The 23910-nt window shown below is 43.6% G+C and overlaps 1 protein-coding gene across 2 annotated transcripts; it reads left to right on the top strand.

The window, feature by feature from the left end:
- Positions 1 to 861: 861 nt before the first annotated feature.
- Positions 862 to 6535, top strand: LOC142041751 (uncharacterized). Of its 2 annotated transcripts, none has more exons than XM_075050850.1 (2): positions 862 to 2818; positions 6222 to 6535. In XM_075050850.1, exons 1-2 carry the CDS (start codon positions 872 to 874, stop codon positions 6348 to 6350), a joined length of 2076 nt encoding a protein of 691 aa, XP_074906951.1. In that variant the 5' UTR covers positions 862 to 871; the 3' UTR covers positions 6351 to 6535. The 2 variants fall into 2 exon arrangements, 1 of the variants encoding a protein (XP_074906951.1); XR_012653541.1 differs by lacking the exon at positions 862 to 2818 and adding an exon at positions 5073 to 5212 and having other exon boundaries at positions 6222 to 6342.
- The last annotated feature ends 17375 nt before the right edge of the window (positions 6536 to 23910 follow it).

Below are 23910 nucleotides of genomic sequence, written 5' to 3'. Positions count from 1 at the left end.
AAAAGGAGGAATTATTGGTCTGGGATAAAATCATTAAAATGTTGCAGCTAGAAACCAACTGATTGTTCTGTTCACTTTGAGCACCTTTGTAGGACTGGTGCAAAAGTCTGGCTACAAAATTCTGCACTTCTGAAGACTGGGCAATTTTCAGAACTATGAAAATATTCAGGGAAAAATAATCTGTTTGTCCACAGGCAAATTAGAGCTTAGATCTGGTAATCTTAAAACAAACAAACAAAAAAAATGAAAAAAAAAAAAGCCAAACAAAAAAGGCCCTCACCGTTTTCTAGCTATAGTCACTTTCTCTCAAGAAAATCCAAATGAAGTATTACTGCACCAGTTGCCCAAAGGTGTCGGGGGATGCAACGAGCCTATGGAATTCCTGACAGTTCGAGAACAGCGCGACCTTGAGCAGCTTGTAGTGTATCCTTGAGAGTCTGGAAAGATCCGAGAAGACCAGTACAAAAACAAGATAGTGATAAGAAGAACCGTCCTAACGAACTCACCAATCATGAATTGTTAGTTACTAACCAAACCAATCATATACTAACACATACTCAAAAGAAGGGTATAAAAAGGTGTGTTAGAACAATAAAGTAGCCATTTTGCATGATCTATTACTTGTCGTGTCCGTCTCTACTGCGACAAATGGTGACCCCGATGCATCTGAGCGAACAGATCATTTAAAGGCAATAAATCCAGCACTAGCAAGAAGTATACCGGCGGCGACGAGCGCTGCGAAAGAGTATACGGGCAGCGAGACAAGCTGCGGAGACGGAGCCCGGTGAAGCTGAGAGCAGTGGAATCTGCCTGGTCCGGACCTGGGCCTAGACACCTAATAAGGTGAGCCACCGGGGACAAAACTGTTAGAATGGGGCAGCAATTAACAAAAGAAAAGGAGACGATTTTGTCTACCTGGAGAGCCCTATTAAAAAGAAAAGGGGTTAAGACCCCAGAACAAAGCTTGAAAAGGATTTTAATATGGTGTAAGATGCAAGGCTTTCAAGCCACAACAGTTACTGCATTCAGTGTGGGTGTGTGGCAAGCAGTGGGATGGAAAATGTTTGGTGAAATCTCTAAAGGACAGAAAGAGCTGTGTATGTTGGCGATCGTATGGCGTCTATTACGCGAGACCCTGAAGGAATGGACAGCAGAATGTGATGCGAAAGATCAGCAAAAGAAAGCTGAGGACTCTGACAATGTTAGCAATGAAAAAGTTTCTGCTCAAGTAACAGCTGCAGCCAATGCTGCAATCTCAGCAGTTGCGGGCAGAAAACCCCTCATGGGCAAAATCAGATCATACCCTTATTCACCTCCTCCTCCTCCTATGCCATTAATTACTCTACCGGGCGATGAGGGGCCCTCCTCACCTACTGGTGCGGCGGCAGAAGGGGTGACTCCATCAGCCCCCGCCGAGGAGAATGATGTGGCGATTAACACCGAGCCGGACAGTGTGGGCCGTACTGAAATTGAGGGCCGAAAGGACGGTGAGAGTCAAACTGAGTGTGAGGGCCGAACGGAAAGTGAGAGCCAAAATGAAACTGAGGCAGAAAAATCTCTAACTGACACTATGCGATCTCTGCAGCTCACAGATAAAACCATACCGAAGGAACCCCTGCTGGGGGCTCTCCCTCCATCCACAATAACTGTGGTCCTGAGATCCCCTGATCAGTTCTGGGAGGGAGTTAGAAAATATGCTGCCGACTCTGGCAACTGGGATCTAGTAGAACGCCTCAGCCCGTGCTCTCTAACACCGGCGTTTCTAAAGCCTCTAGATAAAGCAGCAGAGGCTCCTGTTACATTTCCTGTTTTCAGAGCTGCTCCAGGCACAAACCGGCACGATGAGCACAATCCAATCGGCTGGAGAGTAGTGCAGGATTTGCAGAATAGAGTACAAAAATACAGAATCAATTCTCCTGAGGTGATGCAACTTATTCGTGTAATCAGCACAGATCTGCTGTGTCCATATGACATTACGCATCTAGCACAGGTGCTGTTTCAGCCCGTACAATTGCACATATTTCAATCTACTTGGAGGCAGATGGCACGCACAGCAGCACAGCATAATTTACGACTGCTACAGGGTGACCTGAGATTAGGCCTTGGAGAGGATGCTTTGCTTGGTGAAGGGCAGTATAGTAGCCCTCAGCTGCAGGCTACATGGCCTCCGATGGCTCTCGAACAAGCACAAAATATAGGCCTTATGGCAATGAAGCGAACCATGGACATGGCAGCTCCGAAGCAAAAATATGCCACTATCTGCCAAGGCCCCACAGAACCCTTTTTACAATTTGTAGAAAAAATATCTGCCGCCCTGGAAAAACAGGTAGAAGATGAGGTCTTAAGGCAGATTCTATGCAAACAGTTGGCAAGAGATAATGCTGATGAGGACTGTCAAAAGATCATACAGGCTTTACCAGGAGATCCTTCTGTCCCTGACATGGTAGCTGCATGTTCTAAAGCTGGGACACTGGAACACACGGTGACCACCATAGCCAATGCTATGAGAAATTCTGGAAAGTGCTGTGGGTGTGGCAGTGAAGGGCATATCAATGTAACTTCTCCACACAAAACATCACCAGGTCACATTTGTGCGATGGTTTCGACCCCCTACCCACCAGTGACAATCCCTAAAGGTACTCGTATTGCTCAATTTGTTCCTTTTTCGAGTTCTATTTCAAGAGCAGGACAGCAACTGCGATGCGATGGAGGCTTCGGCTCTACGGGACCCCCTCAGTTCTGCTGGTCTCAGACTGTCTCGTCATCCCGACCATGTATGACGTGCACGCTGTCGAATCACGGAAGATCGCCGACTACAGTAAGGCTTGCAGGGCTCCTGGACACCGGAGCCAATGTGACTATTACTGCCGATTGTCTGTGGCTGTCCACCTGGCCCACAGAGGAGGCTGGTATGGGAGTAGTGGGGCTGGGAGGCTCTGCGCAAGCAAAGACGGCAGACACACCAGTTCTGATTACCGATCCTGAAGGCCAACAAGCAGTTATTAAACCATATGTGACGGCAGCTCCCCGCAATTTATGGGGGAGGGATTGCTTGTCGCAGTGGGGGGTGAGAATTACCACGGATTTTTAACGGGGGCCACTGTGCTGCAGGGTGTTAGACAACCCATGCTTGTTTTAACCTGGTTAACAAATAACCCTGTGTGGGTGGATCAGTGGCCCCTACCAATTGAAGAATTAAAGGCCCTGCAAGAATTGGTAGCAGAACAACTAGCTGCCAGACACATTGAACCATCTCACAGCCCATGGAATACTCCAGTGTTTGTGATAAAACAGAAATCAGGTAAATGGTGATTTTTGCATGACCTGCGGTAAGTCAATGCTGTCATGGCCACGATGGGGGCTCTGCAACCAGGCATGCCTTCACCTGCCATGATCCCTCAAGATTGGGAAATCATTGTCATGAACCTTAAGGATTGTTTTTTTACAATTCCATTAGCTTCTCAAGATGAAAAAAAATTTGCATTTTCTGTGCCTTCTATCAATCATGCGGAACAAGCAAAAAGATATCAATGGAGAGTTCTGCCGCAGGGCATGAAAAATTCACCAACCATTTGTCAATGGTTTGTTGCACAAGCTCTGTCACCTGTAAGGGAAAAATTCCCCACTAGTTATTGTTATCACTATATGGATGACATTCTGTTAGCATCAGACAACAAGGAGCAGTTGAATGACATGAAAAATTTGGCCACAAATTCGCTACGACAATATGGGTTGGTTATTGCCCCTGGAAAAGTGCAAGAAATAGCACCCTGGAAATATTTGGGAATGGCAATTACAAACATGCAGGTTGTGCCCCAACCTGTGAAACTTAATCTTGCGGTTAAGACACTCAATGATGTACAGAAATTAATGGGATCCTTGAACTGGATCAGGCCCTATCTTGGACTGACCAGTTCGCAGTTACAACCTCTCTTGGACTTATTAAAACATTCCAATGATCCAACAGAACCCAGAATATTGACTACGGAAGCGTTAAATGTAATTCACATGGTGGAACAATGTATATACTAGAAATTTGTTTCTCGAATTGATCTGTCTCGATTGGTACAATTCTTTGTGCTAATTGCCAAAACTGTGCCATTTGGTGCTTTGGTGCAGTGGAATTCTGAGTGGGATGACCCATTACGTAATTTAGAATGGATGTTTTTGTCATTCCAGCCATGAAATACTGCTCCTGGCTTGTTTGAACTTATTGCTGATGTAATCATAAAAGCCAGAAAACGCTGTGTAGAACTAATAGGACGTGATCCAGCTACGATTGTTTTACCTGTTCAAAATTGGTACTTTGAATGGTGTCTGGCAAACAATTATGAGCTGCAAGCAGCTATGGCGGGTTTTCAAGGACAGATTTCGTATCATCTACCGTCGCGCCCGCTCCTGAAATTTGCTCGAGAAATACCATTTGGTCAGAAAAACTTAAGCCAGCCGGAACCTGTGAAAGGCCCTACTGTCTTCACAGATGGTTCTGGAATACCGGGTAAAGCAGCAGTAGTATGGTATGAAAACAACAACTGGAACGGCAAAGTAGTACATCAAAATGGTTCTCCACAAGTGGTAGAGCTGCGTGCAATGGCTGTTGCTTTTTCTATTTTTTCTACTCCTGTAAATATTGTAACTGACTCAGCGTATGTAGCTAATTTGGTTTCTCGACTAGACAAAGTGGCTTTGACCACGTCAGACAATCAATTATTATTTGATGTACTTTTAGAACTCTGGAAAAGTATTCACCTACGAATAGAACCTTATTTAATCATGCATATCCGGAGTCATACCACTTCACCAGGTTTTTATACGGAAGGTAATGCTAGAAAAAAAAAACAAAACCAAAAAAACCAAAAATAAAACAAAAAGGGGGAATGGTTGGGGAACCACCATAGGCATGCCTAGATAAAGCAGTTTATGTTCTTACCTTTCTCCGTTACTGGGACAATTCTTCCCTACCTCCTCTTTCTCAACACTTCTCTCTTTTCAACACAGAATTTACAAAAGGGTATCAAAGTACATGTTAAAGATTTAGTTACTGGTCAGTGGAATGGACCATGTGAGCTATTAACCTGGGGGCGAGGTTATGCTTGTGTTTCCACAGATGCAGGCCCACAATGGACTCCCGCTCGATTTGTGCGACCGTCATCATCTGGAACATCCCAGAGGGTGCGGCAATATAAATACCACCTCAACCAAAAAACTAAGTGTAGGTCACCTTGGCCAATATAACAGGTCAAGATTCTCTGTGTATTGCAACCGCACCACAAAGCCCATGAACCAATAGACAGGATGGCTATGACTCGTGCAGCGCGCCTGGCCAGCGAGCGCATGCGTCATAGGTTGCAACTGAGGCGGATTTTGGCACCCGCTGGCCACGTGTGTTGAAATCCGTTCCTCTGCAAATGTATAAATACCGGGATTTTCTGAAGAGCATCAGGCTGGTGTACAGCAAGGCCATCGTCGCCTCCGTGGGGACGCCCACGCAAAGCCGGCACCTACCGATTGCTGGGCTGAGTTCGTGGAGCAAGACAGCACAAGAATGTACAGATGGTTCATCTACCTCACAGTCCTCAGATGGACATAGTCATGGATACCGCCGCAAACCAAAGAAAACATCTGGATGACCCTGGCTGATGTGACCGGACAAGATTGCTTATACCTTAGTACAGTAACACCAAGCAATCCTTTTTTTGCAGGTTTAATAAGGGGTTACACTGACATCAACAGAGTTTAAGAACTTATTGATGGAGACCCCTGTGCAGCAGGTCATGGACTCAATGGATGGGAATGCCTGGTTTCCACGAATTGGGCATTCACCCTCATTGCCACCCCAGGAATCACAAATTCTGGGGTCCCTGAATACAGACTGGTGTAGTATTATCTGATTTACTGCTAGCCTTTGATAGTGTCAGACATGCTACGCTACAAAATAGAGCTGCAATTGATTTCTTGCTTTTAGCACAAGGACATGGTTGTGATGAGTTTGAAGGGATGTGTTGTATGAATTTACCCGATCACTCAGAATCCATTTTCAGTAGTATTCAACAATTAAAGAAGGGAGTCAGGAAGCTGACAGAAAGCGATGAATTAGATTGGCTGACGAAGATGTTCGAGGGTTGGGGATTGTCTGGATGGTTGATATCTCTGCTCAAGACTGTGGGGGTAGTGATCTTGGTTGTGATAACTATGCTCCTGATGTTACCCTGTCTTTTCAGCCTTCTGCAAAGGGCCCTGCAGAGGGCAGCCAGGACAATATCTTTAGCACAAATACAAAAAGGGGGAATTGTCGGGGGATGCAACGAGCCTACGGAATTCCTGACAGTTCGAGAACAGCGCGACCTTGAGCAGCTTGTAGTGTATCCTTGAGAGTCTGGAAAGATCCGAGAAGACCAGTACAAAAACAAGATAGTGATAAGAAGAACCGTCCTAACGAACTCACCAATCATGAATTGTTAGTTACTAACCAAACCAATCATATACTAACACATACTCAAAAGAACGGTATAAAAAGGTGTGTTAGAACAATAAAGTAGCCATTTTGCATGATCTATTACTTGTCGTGTCCGTCTCTACTGCGACACAAAGGCATTATTCTTTGCTCTGCCCTACTTTTTATTTTTTCCCCTCAAGTAATGCCCCCAGGTTTTTCTTCTTTATTCTCATCATGGTTTTGTTCAGCAGCAGAGTTGCTACATCAAAGTCAAATGGCGCTCCTGTTTCTCAGCCAAAACTGAGAAGGTATCTAACCACGTTAAGCTCAAGGAAGACTGTGAATAATCAGTTTTGGTGATGTTCTGGAGAGCACCCAAGTGGCAGGTCATCTAAATCCAATCATACAGAATAAAATCTTTCCAGTCTTCCTCAGTGCAACTCCTTACCGAAACACATGTCTTCTTCCAGTACCGTACAGCCTGATGGGAACCAAAGATACCCAACACTTGGATCACTGACTTGTATCAGCGCTGAATCCCAAGATATAATTTCAAGAATAAACACACAGAACTATAACATTTACTTCTAATACATTTCCTTTATTGCCTGGCTGGGAGTTACAGTGTTTGTACTTTTTCTTCTTCATTTTTAAATCATCAGTAGTATAAGCAAGTAGCTTTACAGCTTTGGGCTGAGCAAGAACAAGGTGAGTATTGGATACAATTTCAGGATCTCTGTGGCATTCATTTAATCCTCGATATGTAGGTTTTGGCATCCAAAGTCAAACAACATTTGTGAGATTAGACCCTGGAGAGAAGGAGCCAAAGAGGAATATAAAACAAGCTGAAGGTTTCATCAGCACAAAGCCAGTGGTGAGTGAAGTTGGGTTTTTGAGCAGTGTGCTGTTTTCTTCTAAATGTCTGCTAAGACTGAGAGTACAGATTGAATACAACTGTGCTTGAACAGCTGCTCTGACTACAGAAATTAGTCCTACAGTTGCTGCATGCAGGTGTTTAATTATCATGGTCTTGGTAGCTACATGTTTTTATTAGATTGGCTTTTTTCTTTTGTGGCCTTTCACTGATGTGTGTTCACACTTGATGGGGATCGAACCCTTGAGACAGCAGATCTTTGATCTTCAGGGTTTATTTCAGCTGTCCAAAGCAAGGGGAGGGAAACACAAGGGGTCACAGGCGTGCACGTGCCCCAGGCTGAGTGTCCCAACGAGAGCAGACTGTGCAAACAAAGGTTACTCACCAAGGCACGTCCTAGGGGAGGCAGGGATCCCTGTTCATTCCTGTCTCCCGGGACACACATCACCTTTAACCAGGCACACCAAGATCGGGAATACAATTTTCCCTCATTCAAGACAGCACCTAAACCATGTGCACTCTGCCAAAGCCATTTTAAAAATTTGGTTGTTATTTCACATTAGATCGAAGCCCCCAGAAGGACAAACTACACCAAAAAGATCTTTGCTAGTTTCCATAAAACAAGCTTAAATGTATAATCCTTTGTTTTACTGCTTTAAACCGTCTCTTAAGTGTCTTTAGAAATCTTGGAGCTCCTCTTTACACAACCATTTGTAGTCAGCTTCGCATTTCTTTCCAGGAAGCACAAAATTACCATTTCAACATTATGAACAAAACAATCTTCATGCTGAGACTGACAACTAAGTGGTTGAAGACTGGCACAACCACCTTCACTTCCACAGCAAAACCAGCCAATTGTTCATGTGGTTTGTTACTCTCTCCTCAGGAAGGCAGGTGATTTGAAAGAAACAGAGCATGGATTTGGGCCAATGGAGTAAGCAATATTCTTAAACATTTGTGCAAATGAAATCCAATGTTCACTAACATCTGTGACCACTCTTTATTTGCTCATTTCTCCTTCCTTCCTTTCTATAAATGCTGCCAGTGACCACAACTGAGCTTCTGAGAGCCTTCCTCAGGGATTTATTCCCAAGACCAGCAGGAGTACCTTTCCCTGAAGACATTCACACCAGAAGTTCCAGCACTAAACCCATCACTTCCATCAGAATTACAACACACATTTTATAAAGACACTTAGCCCTGCTTTAAATCATGGCAGATCCATCACATCCAACAGTAAGTTGTCTCCTTAATTACCTTCACTCTTAATCTTGTGCACCACACACCCCCTCCCTCAAAAATCTATTGCAAGAGATGGCACCTCAGTGTGATGTTATCCCCTGAACCAGCCTCCTCACTGTTACAGCCTGAATGCTAATCTTCAGACCCAGTGCTCTCCTCCTGCACAGATTCGGCAAAACTGAGCACCAGCATGGTAAGAAGCGTTCAAGTTCTTTCACAGTTTGCAAGTTGGCCAAACAGCTATTTCTGCCTTTCCCACGTGAAGGCAACAGATCAGGTGGAAAAGCCCAATGGATCAGCGCTGGCTTATAGATGCTCCTGCTCAACTCCATAAATAAGGGACAGAATAAAGTAGCCATCTTGCTGCTGGAGGTGCCACTGGTGTGACCATTCCCACAGGGGAAACACCATAAGAAGGGAGATCCCCCCCCTCTGAGCACAGCAGACACTAATGGTGACAGCTTGCCCTTCCCCACCTTTAAAATCATTTACAGCAGTTACGAACCCCCCCTCACTGTGTGCACAACATTGGAGGCATTTTTATCAAAGGGAGGCTATCAATCAAGCCCAGCTCTTTATCTAAAGGAATTGATTTAATCAAATGGGCATGAATCCAGGGAAGCCTTAGGAACTGAGCTAGGAGGCCAGACCCAACAACCTGACACCTGTGTCACTGGTGTGAAGTTGGACGCAGAGCTCTGAGCACCTGAAGCCTATGATGGGTGGACACCTAACCTACACCCCATCCCCACCACTGGCAGCTTCAGGGTGCCCTGGGATGCTAGGGACAGAAGGCTCTTCTCCTGGCTGCCATGGCTTGGTGCTCAGAAACCTCAGGAAGATGGTTAATAAAAGCTGGGGTGTAGGTCTCCTCTTGACAGCCATGACATTGTTGTCCGAAAGCTGTTCATTCAAAACCTACTACAAGAACTATCCTAACCATAAAATAAACAAAAACCACAATTGTGTGTATAGTGTTGGCTTTACAAAACTGCAATGGAAGCACTGAAGGCTGCAGCTCTTGTTTTACTCCCAGCAAAACAGAAACATCACCTGGTGCTAGGAAGGGCAGAGTACACAGGCATGACTACTCCCATGAGACTGAAGCATATCCTGCCACAGGTTTGCTCCATCCTCACCACTCAAATTTGTGGATATACACATGAAACGCATTTGTAGAAACATCAGGATTAATTCTGCAGAATGCACAGGGGTAGTGCTCGCTTTACACCTCAGACTAGCCCAGAAGGTGCTCTGTGTCTCCTCTCACTTCAGCACCAGCCTTCACCCATGGAGGGATGTCCAGGTACAGGCTGTGGCCAAAGGAGCCATATTTGCAGAGGCCCCAAACGAGCATCCCTTACACCACACCTGTACCCACAGAGCGTATGCTGTCCACAGACAGGACTGAGAAGAGCGGTATTGGGCACAATTTGCCTGAAAATTCCTTTCCATTGCAATAAGCTGCACCACACAAAGAGATTTGCTGATGGAGTGGCAGTGGGAAATTTCAGCTATCAAAGGGCTGAGCAAGGCTCACCCGGACAACCTCTCATCCACGTATGTGGTCACTTCCTTAACGTAAGGATTTTATGCGACCTCTATCTCTCCAATGAAAACAACATCTCTATCCTCAAAGCAGGACTCTTGTTTTTATTCATCAAGATTTCAGAAACAAAAATACAGATCAGAGCAATTATCCTCAGAGAAAAAGCAACAGCAAAACTGGAATGCATTAGCCATAAATGAGGCAATTAAGTCTAACCTTTGCTAACCTGGCAGGTCAATGGTACAAACAGTATGCCAGGAGTTATTTAGGTCCTATAGATGCCCTTTAAAAAGCCAATTATCTAGAAATGAGTGACTCTGTCAGACGACAATACAGCTGTCGTTCAGAAAGTGCTGGGAGGGCGGTAGGGGGGTCTCTCCGTCTGGCCCACATGCAGCTTTCCAGTATAATTGAACAGTTCTCACTGTTCAGAGGAAGGCAAAGGTTTCTTTCAGAAGAAGGTCTTTGGAATTAATTACACTGCCTCTTACTGGGGAACAGTAGGGCACGTTTGCTTGGATGCTATGTCAACATATGAGTAGGTTTTTAAGAGGTATGGAAAAAAGTACAAAGCAAAACAAAAAAAGAGAGGGGACGCAGCAAGCTTTATAAGAGGGCCAAGTCTTTAAGAAATGCCAGGATGAGATGAAACACAACTAACTGAGCTTGAGTTACTAAAAAAAAAAAGCAAGCACTAAAATGGCTGTCAGGGCATGTATGCAAACCACGGTTACAAAGCAGGTAGGACAGGCATGCCCATGCTAGGACAGGTACAGAGGGGGAAAGGCGGGCCTTGATTTCAGTTAACTTTCAAAACTAAAATACTTGTCCACATGCTATTTCAGAAAGTGCAGCACATCAATCCCACCCCAGGGACTTCTCCAGGTGACACAGCTGGCCTCACAGCAGCCATCTGACTCAAGGGATGGGATTCCAGGTCCCAATATAGATTTGGGCTCAATTATTTTGCCTCAGCCCTGATTATTTTTTAAGTCTATGAAACAAACTAAACCCAGGGAAGTGTTACGAATGATGGTTCAGCTACAGCCCTGACCCAAAACTACACCACCGTTCTCAGACTGGGCAAGAGGGAACCAGGAAAACCTGAAAGGAAGGCAATGAATTACATTGCTATCTTGTACCCTATCTACGGCGCTCTCCTCTCTCTGCTGTCCCACTTACTCCCATCTTGCCCCCATTGCCTTGAGCATCCATCCCATTTGTCCTTCCCTTTCACTTTCCACCATCTTTAAGCAGCAGAGGCTGTAAAAGGGCACCAGAGAGCATGCTCATGAAATGCATCCACCAGCAGAAAAGGAACCGGACAAAAATCACTACCTGCAGCCCCTGCCAACAGGAGATGAGCCAAAGCCTTGCAGAGAGCCTTTTAAAGCTCAGCCCTCAGGGTGGCCTGGCAAACACTCTGGAAGGCAGATCTCTGAATATTACATCTATGAATCAAGATAAGCCCTAGGGCTCACCCAGGCAAGCACTATTTCCACTGAACTGATGAGGCTGCTCACAGTCATAAGCACTACAGTTACTCACACCTTGGCTGGCCACCTTCCGGCACCTTCCCAGCTTCAAAGGGTGAGCAGTCCATAGCCTACAGTCCCCCCCAGGTATTCATCCCTGCTCTTCCGGTTATGTCACTGTGACACATAAAAATCAGCACTATTTTTAACCATTGCAATACAAAAGGGATCTGCAAATTAACAGTATAGATACCACCAGCAGGATATAGGCTACTTTAATGCAATATGCAACACTGCAGGAACAGCAACATGCCTTCTGCATGTGTGCAGTCAGGAACTATGCTGCTCTCACTATCTGCCCTAGCACCGGGATGCAAGCCAGCCAGGCCAGAGCACACATCCATAGAATATTGCTGCTGCTTGTTATGAGACAGGCCCTGACTACCTGCTCTTATGCACTGCTCTTGAGGACTCATCTTCTCCAGACCACTTTTCTTCTCTTTGTGCAGGATGACAGGCTGGTTCACACTGGCTCCAGTGGCACAGAAGACCCATTGCATGTGAAAAGCCTCTAAAGCAGGAAAAGCATGATGCTCTCTGGGTTAGGAAATTGTGTACAAAAGCACTGTTACTAGTGTAGGCTCCTGTCCTTGTGTGTACTTGTCTTCACAGGCCAATGAGAGAGAATACAAAAATCCCTAAAATGTCAGCAGAGAGCAGGGAGCAATTGGAAAGCACGAGATCATAAAACAGTGAAGTACTGCCAAATCATTACATGCTCAACTTTGACACACAGACTGTATGACTACAGCTTCGGAAAACAAGACATGACTCACAGCACCCAATGAAAGTAAAACAAGCAGCAAACCCAACCACACTCATCAGCTCTGTAACTATCCCATACAGCCCCACCCCCCAAAACCCTTTAATAAACATTTATTAGTTTCTCACCCCAAATTCAGATTTACAGCGGTAGACTATTTTCTCCCAGGAGTCCTTTACAGCACACTTCACTCGCCCCCCCGACAGTTACTGGTCTGTAACAGCAGCTGATCTGTATGCCAGTCTGTTACAGAGGTGAGCTGAACAAAAAGCATCTCCTGGGGTGTTGAACATTTAATGAGCTGGGATCTCTTAACAGAAGCAAATTTACAAATTTTATATTTATTAGAGCTCTCAACATAAGCAACTGAAATGCACGGACCATTAGTTAAGCTACTTTTTTGGTTGATTACTCTATGTTATCAGAACTCCCTATGGTGATCTGACTACACATTACCCTATGTTTAATGGCAGTAACTGTTGGTGTACCTCATCTGACAGTCATAGAGCTTTACAGTTTCTTTCCGAAGAAAAAAAAATCTCCAGAAAAGGTGACTCTATGGTCTTTTCTATGAATCGTAAGACAAAGAGCACACTGAGCTCTTCTCAGCAACACCAGCCTCCTCTATTATTAACTTCCCACTCAGTCCACTTAATGCATGCCCCACTGACACTGGACCTAGCAGCTTGTTTCTTACAAGTGCTTAAACAAAGTCCTACCAATTCATCTCTGTTCCCATTGCTTTTTTTTTTGCCATTTCATTAACTGCTTAGGTCTGGTTTTTCCTCCCATTTATGTTATCACGGCAGTAGTTTTCATATACCTCAAGCCACCTCCTGTTCGATAATCACCAAGGTCTTAATGCTGCTACCAGCTCCATGTTGACTCAGTCCTGCTGAGACAGCCCAGGATTGGGTCTGCTCGTACTACAGCCTAGACATGTGCTGCCATCTACTTATAATGGGAAAAGCATTAGTACAGAGGATAAAAAAACCTACAATCTCTGCTTAGCACTTTTGAGATCAATAAGAGCTCTCACTCAGATCTGACCTTTAATCAAGCAACACAGGACAACAACAGAAAAAAACCCCAAGATCCGAAGATTACTAACAAGCAGTGCTAGTAAATCTCAAAAGCTTAAGAAACACTCTTTGGAAAACAACAGAAAATGTGGAGGGTAGACCTAACCTAAGTATTTGGCATCACTATAATGCTGCGCTGCAAGCTCAGCAGAGCAGATTTTCTTACTTGCATATGACGTTGTAAATCAGCTCCTTCTGCCATTTAAGCTTTACCCACTTCAACAAACTGGCAATGAGATGAAAGGAAGAAGGCGCATGGGTTTTCCTTGAAAAATAAAAACTGTGTTTGATTCTACCTCAAACTAGTTGCTTCTTCAGCACCTGGGAACAAATCCTGTCCTCCTGAAGTCATGGCAATGCTTTTACTGATAAGCACCATAAAGATAGCGTTCACAGGCTTGTCTTCACACACATGCCTTCTAGTCTGACATTTCTCCTCCTCCCTCCATGCTGCATTTGGTTCAGCTTCACTTCACGTGGCAAAAGTGATCACAACAGTTTAGACAGACCAGCAGTCTTGTGGCTGCACATCTAGTGTCCAGCCACAGTTCTCACTAGGTACCGTACAGAGCTCAGCTTGACTTCTGCCTCTTCCAAAGACTAACTTTTCAGCCTTCATACCACTAATTCCCAAAATAAATCTTTGCTCACAGCACATGCCTCCACTCCTATTTTTGTGGTGCTTCATGTGATGTTCAGGACCTTGCAGACCCTCAGCATCCTCCCTCTCTGCTGATTCTACCCATGTATGACCGGCACCTGCTGCCGTCTCTTTCAGAGCTTGGAGAAGCCATCCTGCTCAGAGAGGTTTCTTCAGCACCACTGTCCATCCAAACTTACCATCTCATGTTTTACCATCTGAATTCCCCCAAAACATCCTCTATGCTGTTTTATATTACAGTCTACCATAAACGTTTTTCTCCCATTTTGTCCAGTTCCTTAGATATTGCCCACACAGGAACCTGACCAGATCTATGCTGACCAAACAGTCTTTTTCACTAATTTAACCCATTCTTATTGTTCTGTACATATTGTTCTTTCACAGCTCATTTATCCCATTTCTATGTATCTAACTTCTGGTTCCCACCATTATCAAGCCAAATCTTTTTTTTTTTTCCTCTTCCTTTTAAAGGTTTAAAATATTCTTTGTTGATTAATTACATGTTGTTCTTAGTTGCTTTAGGCCAAAGACTCAAGTAACAGGTCAGAATCAGCACACTGTAATATAGTAACCTACCCCTTCTTTCCTAGCTTGTTAACAAGACTTCTCACCACCGCCCTCCCAGTGTACCAACCCCATTCCCCATGGTAATTAATGCCCATTTGTGAAGTACTCCTACCGCTTAAAACTCCAGGAGGACCGTGTGTTAAGTCAGTGCAAATGAATCCTTCAATCCAACTGCACACCACTGCCAGAAGGTGCATGGACACTGGTGCTAAACACTCTCATGAGTGAACACCTTCAACCTCTCCCTGGAAATCCCACAGGTTCAGGAGAACAGGTACCAAGCAGTCCTGTCACCTGGAAGCATTAAACACATCACGGTGAAAGGTAGCAGAAGTTCTGGCAAAGGGGAACAGCACCAAAAATAGAAACCACTTTATCTGAAAGACTCTTAATCAAAAGCAACCCTTAATAGCAATCCCCAGAAATTACAATGCTCCTTCAATATAATGTCCATGGTGACAATAAGACTGAAGGGGAATTCTTGATACAACATTTGAGTTTGGAAATGTAACAAACCTTTGCGTTTAGGTCTATGCAACACCCAGCTTGCCTGCGTTGATTACAGAAAAAGTAATCAAGGAATTACATCTTTTCATCTGTTTGGGTTATTCTTGCCTCACAGTGCTGGAACTGACACTGAACTCCCTATTCATTTTTCCTAACAAAGCCCAATGATTGCCAGTTTGTTTCCACATTCAAACCTGAAATAAAACAAGGATCCCACACAAACCTTGTGCAGCCTTTACCAAGTGACTCTTTTTCTCGGAACAAGTTACAGTAATATGGACCTTCTTAGGCAGAGACTCAGCAAACAAAAAAAGCAAGGATTACAATCTCCTTTTCTATTTTATGTCCTGGAAAGGCAGCCCAAAGGGTTTGTTTTGTTCACTGTAAGACTTCCTTTTGTTAGCACTTTTGTCAACAAAATTCAGGGATGTCGGAAATGTTCCATCTTTTCTCTGAAACAACCCAGAAATACCAGATAGGAAATAGGGTTCTGAACATTTAGCATCAACAGCTTTTTGTCCATTTGCCAGGATTTTAAGATAAATCTATTTTACAGACAACCTACAAAAGAGAACTGCAGATGGTCTTAAAACAAAGAATCATGCTGCCTCAGTTAACCAGATTCATTTGCTTATAATGTATGATCCTACTAGTAACCTATTCTTCCATAAAAAATAGGGTAGGCAAGATAATTTTGTAATACAAAAGCAAACAGAAGCAAAAATTCTAGATGTCATTCTAATACATCTTAGAAGAGTAACAAAAAGTCCAACTCTTTTTACCTTTTGCAAATGATTACATCATTTATTTAGGAGCTGCACCATCATTTCCAAATGCCTTCTCCACCACAGGAAGTTTCAATTAAATCAGTTATTAAACCCAATTAATTAAGGTTGCACAATTTCTATACAGATGCACTTGTTTTTGTTCAAGGGAGTCTTACTTGCTCTCGGTCCTCTTTGTAATCAACCTAAGCAAAATCAATATATGAGAGTTGATACAGCCTGTTAGTAGTTGAAGGATGAATTCCAAGTCATTTAGTTATAGTTAATTTGGAAAAAAACTTTCTCTACTACACAAAGCCTACCCAAATTGCCATTTTCTCTTATCTGAGAATCGATCGTTTGACTTGATGATGGGGAGGGCTGGGGGGATATGTCCCTTCACTCTGCTGTATTAAATGACTAATTGTATTGGGTCTGGCTGAGATGGAGTGAATTCTCCCCATAGCAGCCCTCATAGTGCTGTGCTCTGTATTGGTAGCTAGAAAGGTGTTGGTAACACACCAGTGTTTTGGCTACTGCCGAGCAGTGCTGGCACAGCATCAAGGCTGTCTCTCCAACATTTTTGCCCCCCTCAACGGCAGGCTGGGGCTGGGCAAGATCTTGGGAGGGAACATAGCCAGGACAGCTGACCTAAACTAACCAAACAGATATTCCATACCATATGACATCATCTCAGATACAAAAGCTAAGTAAAGGGAGACGGAAGGGGGGCATTTTTGTCTTCTGGAGCAACCACTACGCGTACTGAAGCCCTGCTTCCCAGGAAGTGGCCAGACATCGCCTGCTGATGGGAAGTGGAGAATAACATCATTTGTTTTTCTTTGCTTTCACTTTAATAAACTGTCCTTATCTTGATCCATGAGCCTTTTATATTTTCTCCCCCTGTCCAGCTGAGGAGGGGGAGTGATAGAGCGGCTTTGGTGGGCACCTGGCGCCCAGCCAGGGTCAACCTACCACACTAATAAATGTTTTCCAGCTAACATCTTAAGTGAGGAAAAGGAGAACTTAGATGATAACAACTTGTTAGAGCTTGAGGAAAACCTCCGGTCACACAAAATGGCCACAGCTGTTTAGCCAACACTATGAGGTCCCACAAGCTGCTCCACAGAAGGCCTAACGTGAAAAGGTTTGCCGTAGTTTTGACTCATCTTCCCTCTCTTCCCACTCACATCCCACTAGCTTTTCTAAGTGTTTTTCTTTTGGTTCTTCCATTCAACAGTTCCTTCAGGTTTTTCTCATGTCTCCTACATTCATTCCTTGTTCCCTTCAAATCCCCTCTTGTCCTTCTTGCCCTTTGTCTCCTGCCTTCTCCCAGCTCACTCCTCCCATTTTTTCCTCTCCAAGTCCATTCCCAGGCAGTTGTAAATGTGACTGCTCAGCAGTCGAGCAGAAAGGGAAAACCCAGGCATCAAGGGAACCTTACTACCTAGGCCTAACCTGAAATAGACTGACATGGGAGCAATTAGAATGCAATTTTATGTAATAAGATGATTTATTCATTAGTACAAGGCAGGGATAAAAGCTTACAGCTGATGAGAGAAGCAGGTTTGTTACAGCTGTCAGTTCCACCAGCAAAATGTATTAGTCATTTAATGTCTTTTTTTTTTTTTAACACCAAAAGCATCCTATAATTATGTGTATGTGCCCTTCCTTATAGAAGGAGGCTTTGCACAGAGTTCTTTATTTTCATAATGAAACAGCAACAATTAAAGTGTCATGAGATGATTGGTCTGTCAGTGAGTTTGATTGACCCATGTATTACCAAAACCCGTATTTAAAAAATATATATATAATAGTAAGATGTTGGACTCAAAATACCCATCTACTTCTCCATAGTAGGAAGGTTAATAAGCATCAGGTACTTCAAGCACACTCTTAGCCAAGAGATCTTTACAAAAATTCTGATGGTTTCTTTTCAAGGACAGCTGCATTAACAGGAGTCAGCTCTCATTTCTTTCCTGCTTTCAAAGCAATTTCAGCATAGAAATCTGAGTACCAACATTTAAAGCACTTCTAAAGTTGGCCTTCCAAACAATACCGGTAAGTCCCAGCAAAAGATCACCGTGAATAACATCTGCACCACTGATGGCATGTGGAAGAGAATGAGAACCTCAAGGCTTTGGTTCATCATCTCACACACTAGCCACAAAATCTGAGACTCTGTAGAAAGTAAAGTACTCTGCTTTATCTCTCAGCGATCATGACAGGAGAGCACAATTCCCCCTTTGCAGAAGCTCCTAGGTAGAATTCACGTTGGATGGGAGCACTCAAAGCCTGTCCCATTCCTATGTGCTGGAGAACAACAGGAACACTTAGACCTCAGCAAAACCATACCTGAACACAGACTCAGCACTTAGTGGGACTGAACTGGCAGGAAAAACAGGCAGAAAAGACCCTTGCCCAGTACCAAGTCTCCTGGGTCATTCCACCCTCCCCTTACTTCCCATCTGCCCTCCAAGGACTTTGTCTTCTTCAGAATATGAAATTATGGACTAAGCACCAAAGAAGGGTGCTTATCACAGAAACGCTGGTGATGGTTCACTTTAAGTAGGATTCTCAACCTGTATGATCCAGACTTTGTTCCTGCTATTCACCACCTAGCAGCGGAGAGCATGAGCACCGTCATTGCAGTATTATGGAGGTTTTCATTTGTTTTTACATGTCAGACCTCAGTAATTGTATTAGCATGCATGGCCCTATTAACAGTTCAGACAGTGAGATTAAATCCCTAAGACCTAACTTGCATAGAAAGGAAGGCAACTGGTGATTTGTGGAATTGACTAAGGCTGGTAGAAAGACATCATGCACTGAACAGAGTGAGGCTTCAGACCAAAAAAAAGTGAAGTGTGACAACAGGAAGGTCACCAGAGAAATGAGGAAAAACAAGGAAGACTACGTTCTGTCCATGGATTTTTCAGTGCAAGGACAACAAGTTGGTAACCCCATCTTGGATAGGTTTTGGACTGCTTTGATGCCTGACCTAGGTAAATTGCTAAGAACACAATCTCATCTTCAGAAGAAGAGTGTAAAGTCTAGCAATCTGCAGAGCAGGTGCCATGTTTGCAAGAAGAGCTGTGGTGGATGGGTTATATCTAAAAAAAAAATAAAATTGTAAAGAACTTAAACACCTCCTTGATTTTGTTCAAAACAACTCAGATTATTAAATTCTGTCATTAGATATGCTTTCTTCATGCTCCTTTTGAGAAAGAAACGTGTCAGAAAAATAAACCCTTTTAAAAAATACACTAACATCTTCCCAGTGTTACAAATCCCATTCATAGCTGCCCTCCCTGCAAGGACACCTCATTCCTCACTGGAAGGAAATAATCCACCACTACAACATACTGACCTTGCGACACTATTCAAGCAGGGGGTACACACAATGGTGGAAGAGGTGTCTGCCTCTATTTAAGCTGCAGAAGTGCTACACAGAAAGAAATAATGAGGTCTAGTCATAAAGCACACAAGACACTTTGTTCTGTACTTTATGAGAAAGCATCAATTGCAGAAGGGAAGGCAGCAGTATAACATGGGAATAGACCGATGCTTTGCACAGACCACAGTGAGCAATGTGACCAATAGCCCAGACGGGCTACAAGGAAGAGATTTATCAGAAAAATTCCCACTCATTTCAGTCTGGATCTACCGTTCATCACAGCTGACTCTACACTCATCACTTAGGACTGCACATCCAATTCATTCTTACAGTGCATTGTACTATTTAGAAATGGAAAAGTGTTCATTCACGTAGCTCACTACAGACTTTGCCCCGAAACAAGTTACACTCCGTAGAGATTCAACCAGGCACATCCTAAAACCTCTTGCCAATGGATGGCTGACATTTCCCTTGCAGCACCTGTGTCAGGTGTCTTCCACTCTACACCAGTCTCCCAGTTACAATGAAAACAGTAAATAGGTGATGAGAATTTAATTTTAGATAGCAGGTCTGCCCTCAGTTTCAACAATACAGCTACTTACTTACACTCTCTAACCAGCTTTAATCTGTCATTTTTCCTCCCTGTTGGCTTGTTTTTCGCTTACAGTGACATACCTTTCTAAACAATTCCCAGATACATTTTCTAGTTCCTACATTCTTCTCCAAAAACTTCTGTTTGACACTAAGTCTCACAGTGCACTGGCCAGGACAGAATACTACCATGCAAAAGTGATTACACAAGACCTATACACAAACATGCCCATAGCCCTCAAATACTAAATGACAGTTTAGTACCTTAATCTCACTTTCAGATCCTCCTTAGTATCCACTCCTGGCCTTCTAAAGAGGAAGGAGCTAGGGATGTGTGCAGGCTGGAAGAATAGAAAGCCTGGGGCTCTCCACCTGAGAACACCAACTGATGGCTGTAAGTAACATACTACAGAAAATCTAAGTGGGAAGGAACTGCTTCACTGTCTCACAGTGCACAGCAAAGAGAGTACTTGGATTCAAGATTAGAACCTCAGAAGTTGTAAAAATGTTTTTCCGTCCAATCCCAGCTTTTACCAAAGGTAACTGAAGCCAGATATAGAACTAGACACAACTTCTAGTGAGCTGAAAACCAGGAATTAAGTGCCTGCTATTTCCACAACTCCTGAATAAGTTTCATTAGGAGGCCATAGGATTCGCATTCCATAAGCAGTTATGACTTCAGGTTTTTTGCTCTTTCCTTTAAGACCAGGGGTCTAGATTCAAGATTTGTCACCCAAGACTTTGAGTGTCTCAACTAGAAGCCAATGTGTTTCCATTGGTTTGGTACAGAAATGAGATAAGCCTTCAAAACAGTCCCTTTGGCAAAAGCATTCTGCTTCTCAAAATATTTCAGAAACAATCATCTGCTCTATGAAGTACAATGCATCTGGCTTCTAAGTCAGCAGGTTCTGTGGCAATAAACTGACAAAACAAGTCATCTCCAGGGTCAGCAGTGCTGGTGCCTTTCTGCACAGATTAGCTGTGCATGCCTGACAGTGTCATAACTAAGGACAATTAGTGAGCTACAGCAGCCTTCAGCATGTTAGCCTGAAGATACAGATACATGAGTCATAAATGGGCTCTTTCAGAAAAACATCAGCACAAACATTCCTTCTCCCTATATAAAAAGCACTCCTGTTTAAAGGTTTAAGGTGCTGATATGCACATTAAGAAGTGATAAAATACTGCACCAAGGGTGTACTTTAAGAAATAGAAAAGATACTCTGCAAACCTTTGTGCCAAAACATCCAAAAATCAAAGGAAAATCCAACAAAAGCAGGATCGTGTCATGCTGGTTCCATAAACAAATTAATAAAGAAAATGAAGTGATATACACCTCTGGAGACACTTGGTTTATTAGAAATCTTTGTTGCAGCCTGAAAAAATTATCTCCACTTCTCTCACAGGTGGTAGGAACTGGCATGAAAGCAAACATTGCTCCTGAAGCAAACAGGTGATACGCTGAATTACACTGAGAATGAACAGCCTCCTCCAGCCAGCAGGCAAGGGTACTGTACAGTTACTGACTCAACTGCACAGAGGTTTTCAGCACCTGTGCAGCAGGCAAGTGACTGCCCGGGCTCAGGCAGCATCCAGAGGCTCCTCTTGGGCTCTGGGCTTTGTTACGCCGCAGAAGTTCACACACAAATACCTTCTGCTCCGATTTTTCTAAACCAGGTGAAATAAATGGGTAACAATAAACAAAGGGAGAAGAAAGACTGAAAAACGAGATATGTGATTAGAGTCTCACTATGTATAAGGCAACAGCAGCTCCAGATTGGACTTAAAATGCACACATGAAGCCCATTATCTGTAGCTGCTGCTCAGTCTGGCTATTAGCCTAATTTCTTATGGATATCACAGAAAAATGTTACTGTAAATCTCTGCATTCACATTCATTACAAGCACCCAAACCTCCCACTGAAATGCCCACGACAGTGCCCATACATCATCCTTTGTCATCCTTTGGTACAGAAATGAGATAGGCCTTCAAAACAGTCCCTTTGGCAAAAGCATTCTGCTTCTCAAAGATTTTTCTTTCCATTTAACTACATCAAGTATTTTCAGACTCACACTTTCCACCATCAGTTACCAAGATCACACCATGTGAACATGCAAATTACTTACACATCCACACAGCTCTGGAGGTGCACAGCAATACATTCAAACACCTTGTCCGAGGCATCTCATGAAGGATCTTCCCCTTATTGTGGCAGGGGGAGAAGGACCTGCCTGTGTCAGCTCACAGACCATTGCCAGCAGGTCGAGGGAGGTGATCTTTCCCATTTACTCAGCACTGGTGAGTCCCCTGGAGCACGAGGTCCAGTTCTGGGCTCCCCAGTACAAAAGGGACATGGACATATTGGAGCAAGTGCAGCAAAGATTCATGAAGATGGCTTCATGAACTGGAGCATTTGCCACATGAGGAGAGGCTGGGAGCTCAGCCTGAAGACCAGAAGACTCAGGGGTGATCTTATCAAAGTGTATAAATATCTGATGAGAGGTGTAAAGAAGATTGAACCAGACTCTTCTCAGTGGTGCCCAGTGAAAGGACAGGAAACAAAGGGCACAAATTGAAATACAGAAAATTCCATTTAAACACAAGAAAAAGCTTTTTTTATTGTAAAGGTGGTCAAAACCTGGAACGGACTACCTGGAGAGGTTTGCAGTCTCCATCCTTGGAGATATTCAACACCCAGTTGGGCATGATCCTGAGCAACCTGCTGTAGCTGAACCTGCTTTGGGCAGGAGGTAGGACTAGACAATCTCCAGATGCCCCTTTCAACCTCTTTCACTCTGTGATTCTGTGATACGCTGGTTCTAAGTGTCTGTTGTCAGCCTAACATTCAAACAAACAAGCAGCACCTAAGTCACGGAGAGTAAGCACATAAACAGATACGTAGGCTAAACCAATTTATCACAAAATATTTTTTTTTTTACACTTTTTTTTTTCTTTTCATAGCATGCATACATCACATATCTGTCTACCCACACACTTGTGAGAGTTGTGAGGTCTGCTTTGGCACGCCCCGAGTTGTTCACATCATCTTGGGGAATATTAAATTAAAATGTCAGCTTTCAGATTAGATACGTTTGAGTGCCTTTCTGTATTTTTGTCAGCAGCGGAGTTAGGAGATGAAGATCTTGGATGCAAACAAGCTTTTCCCTAACATTTACTGACTCCTGGAGAAGAGTAACCGAGTTGAGTCACAGCACAACAAAGAAGTGGATGCAAGTGCATACACACACACACACACGTTTTTTAATCATCACCTCCAGGAGGCTGCACTTATTTCACACAGCAACACTTTGAGAAAGTATGAGGATGCAAACCTCTCCTCCTGCATGAAAATCAACAACTACAAACAATACAGTTTCCAACAGGCATTTTACACACTTGTTATAGAAAAAATTTTAAAGGCATCAGCATCTGGAGAAATTCAATTGCTAACTGTGACTTGATCTCTGCCAAATGGTGCAGATGAACCATGGACCGGAGTGGCAAGCTAAAGGCCCAGTGCTGTAATGACAATATTCTGCATCCTGTAAGTGACCTGTTAAACAAAGTAAGGCTTGAGTAGACACCTGAACGTGAACAGAGAAGCCTTCTGTCCCACTAGCTAGCATATGAAGTGATGCAGCCCTGTAAAGTTGCACTCAAAGGAAAAATACCCAAAGACATGCAGTGGCGGCAAGGGATTCAGTGCAGGGGAAGACAAGATTAAGCAAGACAAGATGCACAGACTGCTGACTGAAAACGAGATTGAGATAAATCATTACATTAATGAAAGTGGAATAACTCCTTTTCCACCCTGCTCCTGCACAGGGCAGAACGTTCCTTGGCATGGAAAAAACTGCATGGCTAATGTGATCTGATCCATTAACTTCATCTGAAGAGGACACTGAAACGTATCCAAAATACGTCCATGGCAACACCATCTC

The sequence above is a fragment of the Buteo buteo genome, chromosome 2, assembly GCF_964188355.1.
Source record: "Buteo buteo chromosome 2, bButBut1.hap1.1, whole genome shotgun sequence".
Classification (NCBI taxonomy): domain Eukaryota; kingdom Metazoa; phylum Chordata; class Aves; order Accipitriformes; family Accipitridae; genus Buteo; species Buteo buteo.
Note: the sequence above shows the minus strand (reverse complement) of the source record. Positions and strands in the feature narration are given on the sequence as shown.

Bases quoted from the DNA above. Each gene is read 5' to 3' on its own strand.
- LOC142041751 (XM_075050850.1), top strand. From the start codon at position 872: ATGGGGCAGCAATTAACAAAAGAAAAGGAGACGATTTTGTCTACCTGG. The intron at 2,819-6,221 runs GTAAGGCTTGCA...CTGTCTTTTCAG, and splicing joins ACGGAAGATCGCCGACTACA to CCTTCTGCAAAGGGCCCTGC.